The sequence below is a fragment of the Mastacembelus armatus genome, chromosome 8, assembly GCF_900324485.2.
Source record: "Mastacembelus armatus chromosome 8, fMasArm1.2, whole genome shotgun sequence".
NCBI classification, from domain to species: Eukaryota; Metazoa; Chordata; class Actinopteri; order Synbranchiformes; family Mastacembelidae; genus Mastacembelus; species Mastacembelus armatus.
The window spans coordinates 4,311,948-4,327,879 of NC_046640.1; the positions used below are offsets into that span (position 1 = coordinate 4,311,948).

The 15,932-nt window shown below is 40.1% G+C and overlaps 1 protein-coding gene across 1 annotated transcript; it reads left to right on the plus strand.

Moving 5' to 3' along the window:
* Positions 1–536: 536 nt before the first annotated feature.
* Positions 537–5,345, plus strand: LOC113140434 (keratin, type I cytoskeletal 13-like). Its single transcript, XM_026324225.1, has 7 exons — positions 537–944; positions 1,530–1,612; positions 3,835–3,991; positions 4,409–4,570; positions 4,655–4,780; positions 4,993–5,067; positions 5,193–5,345. Exons 1-7 carry the CDS (start codon positions 537–539, stop codon positions 5,343–5,345), a joined length of 1,164 nt encoding a protein of 387 aa, XP_026180010.1.
* The last annotated feature ends 10,587 nt before the right edge of the window (positions 5,346–15,932 follow it).

Genomic DNA, 15,932 nt, shown 5'->3' on the forward strand with positions numbered 1-15,932 from the left:
TTTTACTTATTAGAATTGCTTTTAACGGATAAGCTACCATTAATTTCAACCTATATTTTGCCCCATTAAGATCCTCACTACCTATAATTAACTATAATTATCTCCACAGCAATCAGTACCTGACTGTTAGAAATTCTTTAGCCAAAGCCCAAAGCTTTAAGGCAGTGTTCCTTTGTAAATGACTGAACTTTGGCTTTTTCATCCTCTTTGACAGTTTTGCTCAACCAAGCCCATTCTCGGTATTTACAGTCCAAAGGTCACACAAAACCGTGAAGCTCTGGAGATGTGAAACAACAGAATCCTTCACTGTCACACACTTAAGCCAGTTTGAAGGTTACATTTTTCTCTGACCATGCCCTACTACACCTAAGAAAGGGCTCCTGTGCACATACCTGGGTGTTTGCCTCACCAGCTTTCATAATATTTACTGAGTGACTGCTTTTGACAGCATGTGCTTTAAATAAAAGGCCAGTGTGTTGTAGCTCTTCACTCTCTTCTGTGTTGTCTCCAGCCACAGCAGGAACACATTATCCATCATGACCTCCACTTTCAACCCTCGCTTCGCCTCGGTAAAGAGCTCCAGCGGCTCCTTGATCAGCATTGGTGGTGGACGGGTGTCATCCATGAAGTCTGCCAGTATGTACGGTGGAGCAGGGTGCTCTGATGTCCGCATCTCCTCTGTGGGTGGAGGCCTCGGCAGCGGCTACTCGTCCTCCGTCAGTTGCAGTGTGTCCGGCGCAGATGACAGCCTCATCGGCAACGAGAAGTTCACCATGCAGAACCTGAACGACCGTTTGGCCACCTACCTGGCTAAGGTGCGCTCACTGGCGAAGGCCAACGCTGAGCTGGAGCTGAAGATCAGGCAGTATGTCGAGAACAAGGTCGGCCCCAAAACCAGAGACTACAGCGCCTTCTTCACCACCATTTCTGAAATCACTGGCAAGGTAACTACTCATCCTAAGGCAGGTGTAGACGTGATTTATATGCAGACCATCTCCCACTGCATCATCTGTACATTATAATACTCACAGAATGAAATGTCTTTCAAACGTATATGTCAGTCGTATAAAATGTATTCATTTCCTAAAACGTTCACAGCACATACTGACATAAACACAGGCTTTTTGTTGCTTCCATGATGAGTTTGCTTTGCTACTGCTCTTTTGTGAGACTTCTAGAACCGTTTTTGACAGGAATATATAAAAAAAGTAGATATTTGTCAGATGATTTACTTAAAACGAAAAAAAAGCAATATTAAAGTGTAGAAGTACTCTGTTCTCAGTGTTATCAGTATATTAGTGTAAGCATTAAAATATTCCTAAGTGGAAATATTCAGGCAAAGTATACAAGCACCTCAAAATTGCATTTAAATACAATATATGAGTAAATGTAACAAGTTACAATACACGTGTTATTTGTTATTTGGCATCCTTGAAATTAACATGGACCTGTTTTTGAGTTTTCATACTCACATGTGAGTATGCCCTGATGAAACAGTGTTGGTTGTGAAACTACTTGTTTGTCTCCAGATTCAGGGTGCCATCAAGGCCAACGCAGCCGTCCATCTCGGCATCGACAACGCCCGGCTGGCTGCAGATGACTTCAGGACCAAGTACGTTCAAATGTCCCCCTGCTTCCACCTTAAAACTGAGTGAAAAATATAAAAAAACTAAACCATGGATGCACAAATAAGAAAATAATGGCATTCCCAAACACGTTTATTATGGGTGGTAGCAGTAGTAGTATCACAAACATCTATAGCAGCACTATAACCTGTACCAACAATACTAGAAATAACTATTGTAGTAAAGGAAAGAGAAGTACTGAATGCCATAGAAGTAGGAATAATGCTACTTTATAAGTATTTAGTCACATTAATTTTCTGAATATTTTACTGTTGTATGTTTAATTGAAATGGGCAACACTGTGTTTTCCCAGAAATCTACATTTATTAATTAATTTACATTAATAATGTAATAGTAATAGCGCTGTAACTGTAGTTGCAGCAGTAGCTCTAATACTAGCTGTAGTAGCAGCAATACCACTAGCAAATGTAGTAGCAGTAGCAGTTTTCCCTTTTATGTGGTCACTCAGAATTACTGTTTGAATCATCTGTCGTATTAATGACCTATGAACTAGCGTATGAAAGATTTATATAATGCAGATGTGAAAGTGACTGACCTACATCAGCCTCGTCTGATAATACAGCAGAGTTGCAGGCCTTACCAAAGCAGATACATCCTGATCACGTGAAATAGGTCTGACTGATACTTCACAGGGCAGAATGGACGTCTGTGAGCATGAGAACACAGATTCAGATCAATAGACAGCCACTCTGACAATCGGATTAACTCACACACATGTTAACTGCTAAACAGGCTGCAGCAGGTGAGATAACAAGGGTTGATATGACAGTTATATTTCAAATTCATGTTTCACCATACACGTGAATAACTGATCCCTCAGGGCTTTACTTTCACTTACAAATCTTTTTCTGATAAAGACAAAACTCTTTAACAGTTGTACATGCCGCAGGAAATCCATCGAGTGTTGTAATGTTTAGAGTTTGAGCTGTGAAACTTATCATGCTGCTCCATCTCAAACACTGTACTGTTGCATCTTATTGCAATTAACTAAAGTCATGAGGAAATGTCAAGCACAAATTACCACTGGTCACATGTAGACACTCAATATAAGAAGCAGGGCACCCAAATATATGAAGGTTTTTCAAACCAAACCATAATAAAATGCCAGTTTCTTATGTATACTTATGCAGTACATATACACAGCACATATAAATATTTAACATGTATTTAAAAATACAAACAACTGCGGTGTTGACCTGACAGCTGGTTATTTGTTCTGGCATATAATTTTGTTATTGTGTCAGCTTTTAATGTCTTAATTTATGTGACAGCTGGTATGTATGGTGGCTGACGAGGGCAAAGGCACCGCAACGGCCGAATGCTGCAAATACAGAAATGATGCAAAAAAACCGACACAAACGTATATAACAAATGCAACAGAAAAACACTGCAATCACACCAACGAACAAATTCAAAAGAAAAACGCTGCAAATACAGAAATGCTGCAAATACCAGACACTCCCCAACAGCCAAACGCTGCAAATACAGAAATGCTGCAAATACCAGACACTCCCCAACAGCCAAACGCTGCAAATACAGAAATGCTGCAAATACCAGACACTCCCCAACAGCCAAACGCTGCAAATGCAGAAATGCTGCAAATACCAGACACTCCCCAACAGCCAAATGCTGCAAATACAGAAATGCTGCAAATACCAGACACTCCCCAACAGCCAAACGCTGCAAATACAGAAATGCTGCAAATTCCAAAAACACACGCAAGAGAGAAATGCTACATATTCATGGAACGCAAGTGCACCAGACTGCTAGGGGGACACCGAACTGAGGTCTGAACAAAGTTTTTATAATACTGTAAAACATGACGGCCAAGTGTTTAAAAAAAAAAGAAATAAACGGAAAACGTACCTTTTTTATGTCACCTCTCTAAAGGTTAGCCAAACTTTGTTCATAGCATCCCTCAGTTTGGGGTCCTCCTAGAGGCCTGGTGCACTTCCGTTCCATAAATATGCAGCATTTCTCTCTTGTGTGAGTTTTTGGTAATTGCAGCATTTTTCCTTTACATTTGTTCGCTTATGTGATTGCAGAATTTTGTCCATGTCAGCCACCATAGGTTTGTGTTGGTACCTGTGAATTAACATACAACATTAGAGCTTTACAATAGAGTCTGAAATGTTTATATAGAACAACCAGCCAAGCATCATACCTGTCATTCACCCTCATCCTGCAGGTATGAGAACGAGCTGGCCATGCGTCAGTCCGTGGAGGCCGACATCTCCGGGTTGAAGAGAGTCCTGGATGAACTGAACCTGGCCAAGGCTGACCTGAGCATGCAGATCGACAGTCTGAAGGAGGAGCTGCTTTACCTCAAGAAGAACCATGAAGAGGTCAGTAGACAACTACAACCAAAGTCAAATAAAGCAACATGCACAATAAACTTCAAACTAAACTCATTTCATATATTTGAATTATAGCTAGATTTTTAATTCATTACTCATAAATATATATATATATAGGAAAGGGTGTTGCAAATCATTTGTGTTAATGCTGTTTGTAAGTTTGTAAGTACATTCCACATTCGATTTAACTATCATCATAGCAGTTCATCTTCTGATGAAATACATATTCATATTTAGATGGTTCTTATCATGTGTTCCAGTGCAGATTTGGATGTTTTTTAATGTTCACATGGCCTTTTCAGACAAGGATTAAACCTAATCCCAGATTGAAGCCCAAATCAATTGAAATGTCCATTAAAGAATTTTCCATCTTACATTTGTTATTGTTTGTGTTTTTATTTGTAGGAGCTGCTAGCAATGCGAGCTCAGATGAGTGGCCAGGTCCACGTGGAGGTTGATGCTGCTCCAGGAGCAGACCTCACTAAGATCTTGGCTGAGATCAGAGAACACTATGAGGAAATCAATGCCAAGAACCAGAAAGATCTGGATCACTGGTTCCAGACCAAGGTAATTATCACCACCTCACTTCCTGTGGATGCAAAGATTTTACTGTTTATACCCAGAGGTGACCTGTTTGTGTGTCCTGTGCAGACAGAGGCTGTAAATAAAGAAGTGATCACTCAGACAGCCACCCTGCAGTCGTCCAAGACAGAGGTCACAGAGGTCAAACGTACACTACAGTCTCGGGAGATCGAGCTTCAGTCCATGCTGAGTATGGTAAGTATGAAGTGATCATTAAATCCCACTGATACTGTAGTGCAATTATTATAAGAAAGGAAGCACAGATACTGTATGTCACTGACAATAGCTGGACAAACAACAAGTGTTTGCTTTTTTCACTATTAAAATACAGCTGTGTAAATATATTGTTTCTCTTACTACCAACATGTTTAACTTTATTTTGGTATTATCTTTGCTTGTCTCTGCAGAAAGCGTCACTTGAGGCGACACTTGCTGAAACACAAAATCACTACGCCATGCGGCTCACTGGATACCAAATACAGGTGAGAGAAATAAATCGGTACTAAAATATGTTATTTGATAAGTCTAGTTGGACATTTCTCACTGTTTTTGCAGTACAGTCTGAAAAGACTTGAGCCTGAAAAATTATCTTCTTCTTACCCTCCAGGTGTCGTCCCTGGAAGAGCAGCTGGTGCAGCTGAGAGCTGATCTGGAGCGTCAGGCACTTGAGTACAAGACGCTGCTGGATGTCAAGACCAGACTGGAGCTGGAAATCACAGAGTACAGGAGGCTGCTGGATGGAGAGGCCGCCAGCAGGTGAGGCTTAACAGGAGGGTTTGACACCTGAAGACGCTGAGGTCAGCACCTCAGCAGTTTATTTGCAACATTTAGGAGTTTTAGTGACGTGATTCAATTCAATTCAATTCAATTTTATTTGTATAGCGCCAAATCACAATACAAATCATCTCAAGGCACTTTACAAAAACTAAAACTAAAAACCCAACAATTCCCTTATGAGCAAGCACTTGGCGACAGTGGAGAGGAAAAAACTCCCTTTAACGGAAGAAAAAAACCTCCAGCAGAACCGGGCTCAGTTTGGGCGGCCATCTGCCTCGACCGGGAAAGTTTATATTCTATAAATCAAATAAGCCATAGAGAGCCTTTTCATCTGACCTCAAAAGAGTTTATCTGCAATGGGGCGGACTTTACGCTCCAGTCATCCAACCAGATTTAAACAAGCCTTGCACATATGCACTGTTTGTTCATGACATCACTAAATGTCAGTCCCAAATCCGCAAGTCTTTCTACAACTGGCTTTTGCTGTTTACTTCGTTCAAAAATATGCCCAGTACTGGTGATAACACTGTGTATTCTCATTTATTTATGACAACAAAATGAAAACTAGCTTGCAGTAGCATCTCTACTCTACTGCACGCCATTCGCTGGTCACTTTGCTTGCGTCATATCTTTCGTTTCTCTGACTGGTTTACTCTGTGTGCTTTGCCCTGCCCCCTCAAAACTGATCTCAACCGAAGAGGTTCCAGATTAATTCTTTGTAGAGAATAGGAAAAGAGTTAGTTTGGCAGGCCAGGCTACCTTTTAGTTGCAAGAGTAAGATGGAAAGAAAAAGTAGATCATCATGTAAGCATATAAGTAGAGGAAATTAAATACAAAAAAACTAAGTAATGAAAAGGAAAACTGCAACTCTAAAAAAGAGAAAGTCCTCAAACATCAGTCTGACTCTCCTGTTTTGTGATTGGTCGACAGTGTCAGCACCTCGTCCTCCACGATCACTACAACCAAGCGGGTGGTAACGGTGGTGGAAGAGGTGGTTGATGGGACAGTGGTCTCCTCCTCCTCCACATCCTCCACATCTGTTGAGACCCACTGAGCTGCCACAGAAGAGATCAGCTTCATTAGCGCCTGAGATGATCATCATCACTGTTCACTGTTGTTGACCAGAGAATCTGATGTTGAAACAATAAAATGAGGGTCCAAAGACACCCTGTAGCGTGTGTGTGTTGATATTTAAGAGCTAATCTGGCAGTTTAACATGTCGTGAGCTCTTATCTAGAACAGTCAAACTGTTGGGGATCACATAACTTTAACAGATGCCTCACAGCAAATCGGAAGGGATTTTTCTACTGTAGTGATGTGATGAGTTTTTGCAGTTCTACATTCCCCATATTCAAAAGGTAGAGTAGTTTTGCTATAGAGAATTATAGTTGATTGTTTAACCATATATGCTGTTTAAATTGCTTGTAATTGAGATGAAGTTGACATCTGCTGAGTATGTTGAGTAACATGAAATTGTTTGATTGTGTTGAATTAAAAACCCCAAAATGCAGCAGGTCCACCAGACCCACGAACACCACACAAGGGTTAATATTTGCCCTTTGTTAGAACATTATGAATCAAAATGCTACTCGTTTTTTATTTGTTTTTTAATAAAATGTAACAAAAAAATCAATTATAATCAAGATGTGAGTCGACAAAAAACTATTGATTTTTATTTATTTGAACTTCATTAGAAATGTCACTCATTCTGGTCAGTTTAGACAACACAACCTGAGCACATACAGTAACCATAAATATAACACAAAAGCCCCATTTAACACAGTGACTTTTCATACCAGCCTATACAACACACGAGGCGCAGAGTTTTACTGTGTGTGTGTGTTGCATATGTAGTAAAAAATTAAAATGGTTTCCCACCCAGTCCTCTCAGCTAACCATTCCTGCAGCTCATCTGCTGTCATACAGGGCTTTAGCCTTGGTTAAACAAAAGGTTTAGCAAAAGGTTAAACATGTTAACCTTTTGCCTTTCTGCCAGCAGATGTGCAACTTTATCTGACAGTTTTCTCAATCTTCCAGATCACGTCTTGATCTCATGTTAACTGCCTTTTTTTTAAAAATGACATTTCAAACTGTGAAAACCTGAAGCTGGAAGAGTACCAATATCTTTTTTATAGCTGCCTGTGTTTTATAGGCATGAGTAAGATTCATTTTCAAATCCTCAGTCATTTATAGGAGTCCATAGTTGTTAAGTGTTCCCACAATGTTTGGCGGCTCCGTTGATAATCAGTTGAAAATTCCTGAAAATTCTCGGCCTGCCTTGCAAGTCCTAACAGAATATTTGAGGTCTACAAGTAGCAGGGCACCCAAACTGTTACATATAATTACTATCACTATCTAGGCAAAAAGCAGAACATAATCATTTTTACAGGCTGTACTACTTTGTAGTTCAAAAATGAATTAAATTAGTAGTTTGCCCAGAAGTGCCCAAACTGTTGCATACAACTTTATGTAATATGTAGCCAATATTGATTGAACCAGACTGCAGCTATAATTATTAGTATGGTTGTTCTTTGGTTATATTTTTGGCTGCAACACACACTTTAAAATAGCTGAGATGTGTGACTGACTGCCCACTAAACCTGCATCTGATGTCTGACCCAAACCTGCCCATCACCTTCTGTAAGTAAATCCAAAGCAAGCTCAGATTTTTATATATAGTATTTTGTTTATTTCAACCTTCTATGAAAACAAACATGACATTAAAACTGAGAGCTCTAACTAACCTGGTTGGAGAGAAAACTAGAGTAAAGATACTGCCCCCTTTTGGTCATTCTAAGGACATGAATTACCACTCTGTTCCATGGTACTGTGCCTTTATTAATTTTCATTTTTCTTATTCTCTCACTTTACACCTGACATGGAACTCTGTGTCTTTTAAGATGCCTGGGAGCTGCTTTTTTGAAACCCTCTGAGCATTTTGGCAACTTTAACTGTGCACGCTATTTCACGCCCAAGCTCAGTAGGGGATTGTATTTCCTTACATTATCACACGACATATTCCTAAGCATCCCTCTGGGCTTGATTACTCATTTCACCTGCAGATTCATGTATGAATAAACACTTGTCTCCTCCTTTTTTGACTGCATTTTCTCATCTTTGCATGTTGGAAATTTGACTTTGTTGGTTTCTCATTTGCAAGAATAAAGAAAATGAATATTCCTATAGGTGCCTGTTCAGGGTAGTTTTTTTTTAAAGTTCCTAACAATGTGAAATAGCAATGTAAGTGAGTAAGGATGAATAGTCACTTCTTTGTTTCTTAATGTTCTTGCTTTGTGCCTTTGGTTATGTGTGACATATGTGTGACAGATGTTTTTTCTCTCTCTCTGCACAGATGAATGTACCGGAGTCAGACAAAAAAAGCCATGTGGACCAGATGTAGAGCTCTACCTCTGTCCCTCCTGTCTTATTGAGTGCACACAAACTTTGCTAGGCTCCATTCAGCCAGGTAGTTTGTTAATACACTCAATCTGATAAACATACCTTTATAATACTGGACAGTAGTACTAAAAAATGAATAAGTAAGAATAAGTTATCTTCTCACTTACAAACCCATTTTATTTAAATGGGACAGAACCAATCAGTTGTCCTCCGCAAAACGTACTAATTATATCTACACCTGAATTTCCCTGCCGGGGGATCAATAATGTGTCATCTAATCTAATCTAGTCTAATCTAATCTAATCTAGTCTAATCTAATCTAATCTAATCTAATCTAGTCTAATCTAATCTAATCTAATCTAATCTAATCTAATCTAATCTAGTCGACTCTAATCTAATCTAAATCTAATCTATGGGAATTGCCTGGTGAATAGTGACTCTCAGGCAGTTCTATAACTTTATCTCACACACTTCTACACTTTTCAATTCAGCTTTCACAGTTCAAAAACATTTTATGAAATGGTTCCTACTTGTGGTAAATGGCATAAAAATCATTTAATTTACAGAATATCACTTCTAAATATATCCATCCATCCATCCATCCATCTATCATCTATAACTAATTATTCCTAACCAGGGTCACAGGGATCTGCTGGAGCCTATCCCAGCTCTCTTCGGGTGAAAGGCAGGGGTACACCCTGGACAGGTCACCAGTCTATCACAGGGCCACATAGAGATTTTTGCCACTTTCAACTCTGCTTGTTTTCTCTGTTTTTGGACTTTTTGATCATGGACTGCCTTTTGTTTTCCCAAGTTTAAGTTGTCTGCCTCTTGTTTGCATGTGTTTTCTGGTCTTTTCACCATGTCTTGTGTTCTTGTCTAGCCCCTTTGTTCATGTCTTGTTTCTCTTGTGTCCTTGTCTGCCCTGTTCATGTTTTTTTGTGGTCTGGTGAGTCCCCCTTAATATGTGTGTGACCCAGACCCTCATGTTTTGTTCCCTTGTGTTGGAGTTCATGTTCATGCCTTGTTCCCTTTCTTGTTCATGTTTCCCTCTGGTCTGGTGAGTCCCCCCTTAGTGTGTGTGTGTGTGTGTGTGACCGAGACCCTCATGCCTTGTTCCCTTTCTTGCTCATGTTTCCCTTCGGTCTGGTGAGTTCCCCCCTTAGTGTGTGTGTGACCCAGACCTTCATGCCTTGTTCCCCTTTCCTGTTCATGTTTCCCTTGTAGTCTAGTGTGTCCCCGTTGTGAGTGACCCAGACTTTCATGCCTTGTTTCCCTGTCCTGGTCTCCCTTGTAGTCTGGTGGGTCCCCTTTGTGAGTGACCCAGACTTTCATGCCTTGTTTCCCTGTCCTCGTTTCCCTGTGGTCTGGTGAGTCCCCTCGTGTGTGTGTGTGACCCAGACCCCCATGTCTTGTCCTCCTGTTCATGTTTTCCGTAGTCCGGTGCGTCCCCCATCGTGTGTGTGACCCAGACTTCCATGCTCTGTTCCACTGTGTCTGTGCTCACTTTCATGCCTTGTCCCCTGTGTTCATGTTTCATGTCCTTAAGTTTCCTGCCTTGACCATTCCCTGCCAAGTGTTTCTGTTTCCCGTTTTTGCCTTGCTTTGTTAAATAAAGTCCTTTTTGTTGAACCCTGAGTACCAGAGTGGGCGTAATTATTGGTCCAAATAGAGAATTATAATAACAACCCCAATCCATGACATTAATGCCCTTTTTAGTTTTCTAAGATCCTGTGGCAAGTCTGTCTTTATCTCTGGCCCAATTCCCACCTTAGGTGGAGGAATTTGGCTATTTAGTAGAATCCTCAGCCTTCATACTCAGCCCCTGTCTGCCTGCAGGTTGCACCATCTTGGTTTTATTGACAATTTTAATATTTTCTGGCCAAAGTGTCGCGTAAGGCTAGCAGCGGACAGCCTTGGTTAGATGTTAGTATTCGTAGAATTAAAGCTGAGTGTAGGAAGGCAGAGCGTAGATGGAAGAAAACTGGGCTTCAGGTACATTATGAAGCTATGAAAGACTCATTACTCCACTCTAATATTATGGTAAAGAATGCTAGAGCTAAATATTTCTCACTACTCATCGCCGCAACCCGAGGTTTCTATTTCAGACTGTTGATCGATTGGTTAACCCAACCCCTCCCAGCATCTGGGCCGAATGTGATGCGGAGTGTGAGAAATTTTTAATATATTTTAATGATAAAATTGAATCCATTAGAACTTTTATTACCCATAACGCCTCACCAATCAAAGTTTCCCATACCCCTAGAGAAAGCACTTTAAGTCGGTTTTCTCCTATGTCCTTATCGGAGTTACTACAAATCATCTCACATAGGAAACCTTCTTCTAGCCCAGTGTACATTATCCCAACCAGGTTTTTCTTTTTTTTTATTGATTTGCTTGCATCTTCTCTTCTTAACATTTCTAATACTTCTCTGTGAATTGGAACTGTCCCGGATTATTTTAAAATGGCATGTGTGCAACCGCACTTGAAAAAACCGGGTCTTGACGCCTCTCACCTTGAAAATGACAGACCATTTTCCAAATTGCCCTTCATATCGAAGGTTTTAGAAAAATATGTTTCTATTCTCCTACTCGAAGCTACAGATAACTGTAACATTTTTGATGAATCTCAATCTGGCTTTTGCAAACATCACAGCACTAAGACCACTTTTTTAAAGGTGAATAATGACATTTTGCTGGCATCGATGCTGGTATGTGCTCCGTTCTTGTTCTTCTGGATCTCAGTCCCGCTTTTCATACAGTCGATCACCACATTCTGTTGGAGCGACTGAAGCACTGGGTGGGAATAACAGGTTCTGCACTAGACTGGTACTCTTCTTACCTGTCCTATAGATCGTTTCTCCGTTAATAATTACAAGTCTTCTTTCTCTCCAGTAAAGTACGGAGTCCCACAAGGTTCAGGGCTGGGACCAATCCTGTTCTCCCTGTATATGCTCCCTCTCGGACATATTATTCGTAAATGTGGTGTTCCATTGTTATGCCGATGACATCCAACTGTATTGTCCCTTTAATACGGTGGCCGACAAGGGCAAACGCACTGCAACAACAAAAACACCTGCAAGAAAGAAACGCTGCAACAACGAAAACGCCTGCAAGAAAGAAATGCTGCAACAACGAAATCATCTGCAAAAGAGAAACGCTGCAACAACGAAAACACCTGCAAGAGAGAGCAAAAGAGAAATGCTGCAACAACGAAACCCCCCCCATATCTCCCAACGTTGTATGACATTTTTGATCAAGTAAACAAATATAGTAGAACATTTTTAGCACATGAGAACAATCATCAGAGGACGCTCATTCTGTTGAAATTCAAAACTATAAGCTGCATCTCACTGCGCAGCCTCCGAAATGAGACGTGACTTATATAACTATATGTGTCGCTCTCACCTCTGTAAAAGTTCTTTGTTCATAACATCCCCTCAGTTCGGGGTCCCCCTATCGGCCTGGCGCACTTCCGTTGTGTTTTCTCTCTTGCATGTGTTTTCATTGTTGCAGTGTTTCTCTTTTGCAGGTGTTTTGGCCGTTGCGGCGCGTTTGCCCTTGTCGGCCAACGTACTTTAAGGTCTTAGACCTTGGAAGGTTGAACCCTTTACATGAATGTCTCACTGAGATAAAAAGCTGGATGGCTCAAAACTACTTGCAGCTGAATTTAATAAAACAGAAATAGTTATTATTGGCTCACAACATATAACCAAACATATTCTGCCCTGTACAGATCCTCTTTTACATACATCTACGTCCGCTGCAAAAAGTCTTGGCGTTTGGTTTGATACTAAACTAAACTTTGAGCACCATGTCACAAAGCTTGTTCAGACATGTTTTTACCACCTCAGAAATATCTCCAAAATACGCTCAATTTTATCATTTAAGGATACAGAGGGGATTTTACATGCTTTTATTTCCTCATGCCTTGACTATTGCAACAGTGTGTTCACCTGCCTGTGCCATAAATCGATTAACCGGTTCCAGGTTGTCAACAACTCAGCTGCAAGACTCTTGACTGGAGAAAGTAGAATTGACCATATGACTCCTGTTTTAGCTTACTTGCACTGGCTCCTGGTACATTTTAGGATTGATTTTAATTTTATTATTTTTTATTTATTGATTTTATTAATAACTTTTAAAGCACTGCATGGCCTTTCTCCAAATTATATATCCCAGCTGTTAAAGCCGTAGCCTGAAATCCTCTGATAGAGATTTTGTATCCCCGATGCTAGAATGAAAACCAGAGGTGATAAAGCCTTTGCAGTTAAAGCTCCAAAACTCTGGAATGACTTACCTGAGGAAATAAGATCAGCTGACGCAGTACCATCTTTTAAAGCCCTCCTTAAATCTCACCTTTACCGGCAAGCCTTTTCCTCATCTCCTTTAAATGGGGACGACCTCTTATCCTCCTTAAAATTTAGGATTTTGTTGTTCTTTTATGTCTTTTATTGTAAAGCACTTTGTAACATATGTTTAGAAAAGTGCTCTATAAATGATTATTATTATTATTTATTTCTGCTAATATCACACTGTTATGAAATATAAAATGTCAAACATAGAACATTTAAGAGATAACTTCAAAATGCCATCTTTATTGTTTACAAATACAAATTATCTTTATTTTTAAAAACTGTTGACTCTAAAGACGTACCAGAAATATTCTTGTTCTCTAGAAATATTGAAACCTTCCAGAAATGTTCTAAAATATCCATACTTCTAAAAAGGTCTCCACTTGCCAAGTTCACTGTCTGAACTCGCTCTCCTCCTTAGAAACAAGCAGAACACAAAAACATGTCTCAAATTGTGCTTCTGCAGCAGGAATGCCATCTTAAAAGAAGAAGAAGAAGTACACTTGGTGTACTTGGAAAGAAAAGTGTTGATGGACTATCATTAAAGCTAAAACACCTTATCAGTGTGTTCTGATTAATAAATGTTGAATTTAATAAGTGAAGCTATTAATATTCTCTATGTTTGTGGTTAAGTAGGAGTCCAAAGACAGTCAGTCATTGCACTGTCTGAGCTGATGACATGCAGTGAATTATTGTTTCAGCCTCCAGCAACTTGGTGCTTTCTCAGCAGCAGTGCTGAAATTAAATCTGAACACAGCCTGAGGTTCACTGGTTCATTAATCTTCAGCCCCCTCCCCTACATCAGGCTACCTGTCAAACTGCTTGCTCTTATGAACTTCTGTTGTTGACCTACAAACTGATCATGGATATATGCAGGCTAATTCAAAGTGAAGTAGCAGACCGCATGGAGACAAAATGGAAAAAAATATTTTTCCACAGATATTGTGCGGTATCAAGTATCAGAGCTGGTTTTACAGTCCTGAGCAAAAAATAGTTTGACATATCATCTCTACTGTGTAATAGAAAAACTGTTCATTGTCCTCTGTGATTTCTATTTAAGTCTCACTGCAGTCTTTCTTGTCTGTTAACAGTCAGTGTTATTCTATATATAGACTATAACTATATCTTGTAATTTAAGGGTGTACTCACACTACATAATCCTTTTGCTCCCCAAGCATGTTAGACCCAAAGTCCAGTTTAGTTGCCCAGTGTGAGCACTCTGGGCCTGGGCCACTTCAATAGACCCAAGCACGGTATGCCTCTAGTGTGATTGTTAACTTTGATCTCACATTGGAACAAATCTTTTTTGAATCAAATCTTCTGAAGTGTGCAGCAAGATTCGCTGAAAATCACTGTGTTGCATATTTTGTCAAATGTACCAGGGTCCAGGGTCCTTACTCAACAACTCCACTTAAGCCATAATAAAATCATGAACTCCATTGTGCTGTGCAAGAATGCTTCTTTTCAACATAGGTTAATGCTTCATAGAGACATAAGCACCGTCCAGGTACGTTTTAAGCACAGTGTGAGCACAGGGTAGTGCAGGAGTGAGGAGAATCGTGCTAGGGTGTGGTTCAAGGCAATATCTACTGACAGTGTGCCATAAAAAGTTGGCACAAAGACAGGAACTATTTCTATTAGTTTAGTAACAGCTGGCGTAGAGAGTGGAAGTATTTCTTGTCTATTAGCAATTAGCACAGTGAAACAGTTTGTTTTTGAATAAATTTCACTGCACTGACTGGAACTATTTCTTCCAGCAACTGCAGGGTGCATCGAAGCCTGGTCTCAGGAACCTTTAAAGAGGAGAGAACATCTTGTGTGACCTACTGCAGAAATGGCCCAGTGTCATGTATCAACACAAAAGAAGTTGTCAAATGTTGCAGTTTCTGACACTGCTCAGATGAATCCACAATGAAGTCCTTTAAAAGTCCTCCTTTAAAAAGATAGAAAAAGACTTTGTTGTTCAAATTCTTGGGTTATGTTGTGACTTGAATATTAAAAATTAAACCTAATTGAGGTTTGGCAGAGGGTTTACTGAGCTTAAGCTTCATTCAGAGTCAAGGTGTGGTGACAGTTTGGAGGTTCAAGAGTCTCTAGAGTAGAGCCTGAAGCAAGCACTGATAAACTACTAGGCGGGAGAGCTGAAGAGAAACCCTGTCATTATCTGTTGTGTATCAAATCACCCTGCAGCAAAGCACTGAACACTTAGTTGTCCCAGGCTAAAACTGCAAAACTGCAATTACAGTTTATGTTAAACTACACGTTCAAATTCCCATACAAATGCTTTCATTGTGCCTTCTTATCACAGATACCCTGGATGTCAATGTCTGCTGGTCGGGCCACCACTTTGGTTCAGACTGAAACAGGCCAACAACTATAGGACAAGCTGCCATGAAATTATGCACAGAGGTCCAAATACTCTCACTCATTTTGGTTGACGTTTTGGATTTATTGATTGAAGTACCCCAGGAACTATGAACTTTCTGTATGTTCTTGCATCACAGGGCACTTTCAATGTAGCACACCCACATCTGCAGCATTTTCCTTTGACTTTTGTATGTGTTTTTGCATTTGCAGTCCGTTTTCTTTTTGCATTTGCTTCATCCCCCATGAGCCACTGTAGTTATTGGTAAGACTGTCATGACAAATACTGGTCAAGACTTCGAGACCTGTCAACTTTAACATGGGACATATTTAGCGTGACGTAGGACGTGTTACTCTTGGGAATAGTCTTGGGACTCTGTATTGAACTTAAACTAATCTAGGGACTTGTTTGGTCAGTACCTGACTCGTTCTGCTGCAGACTAGATTCACTT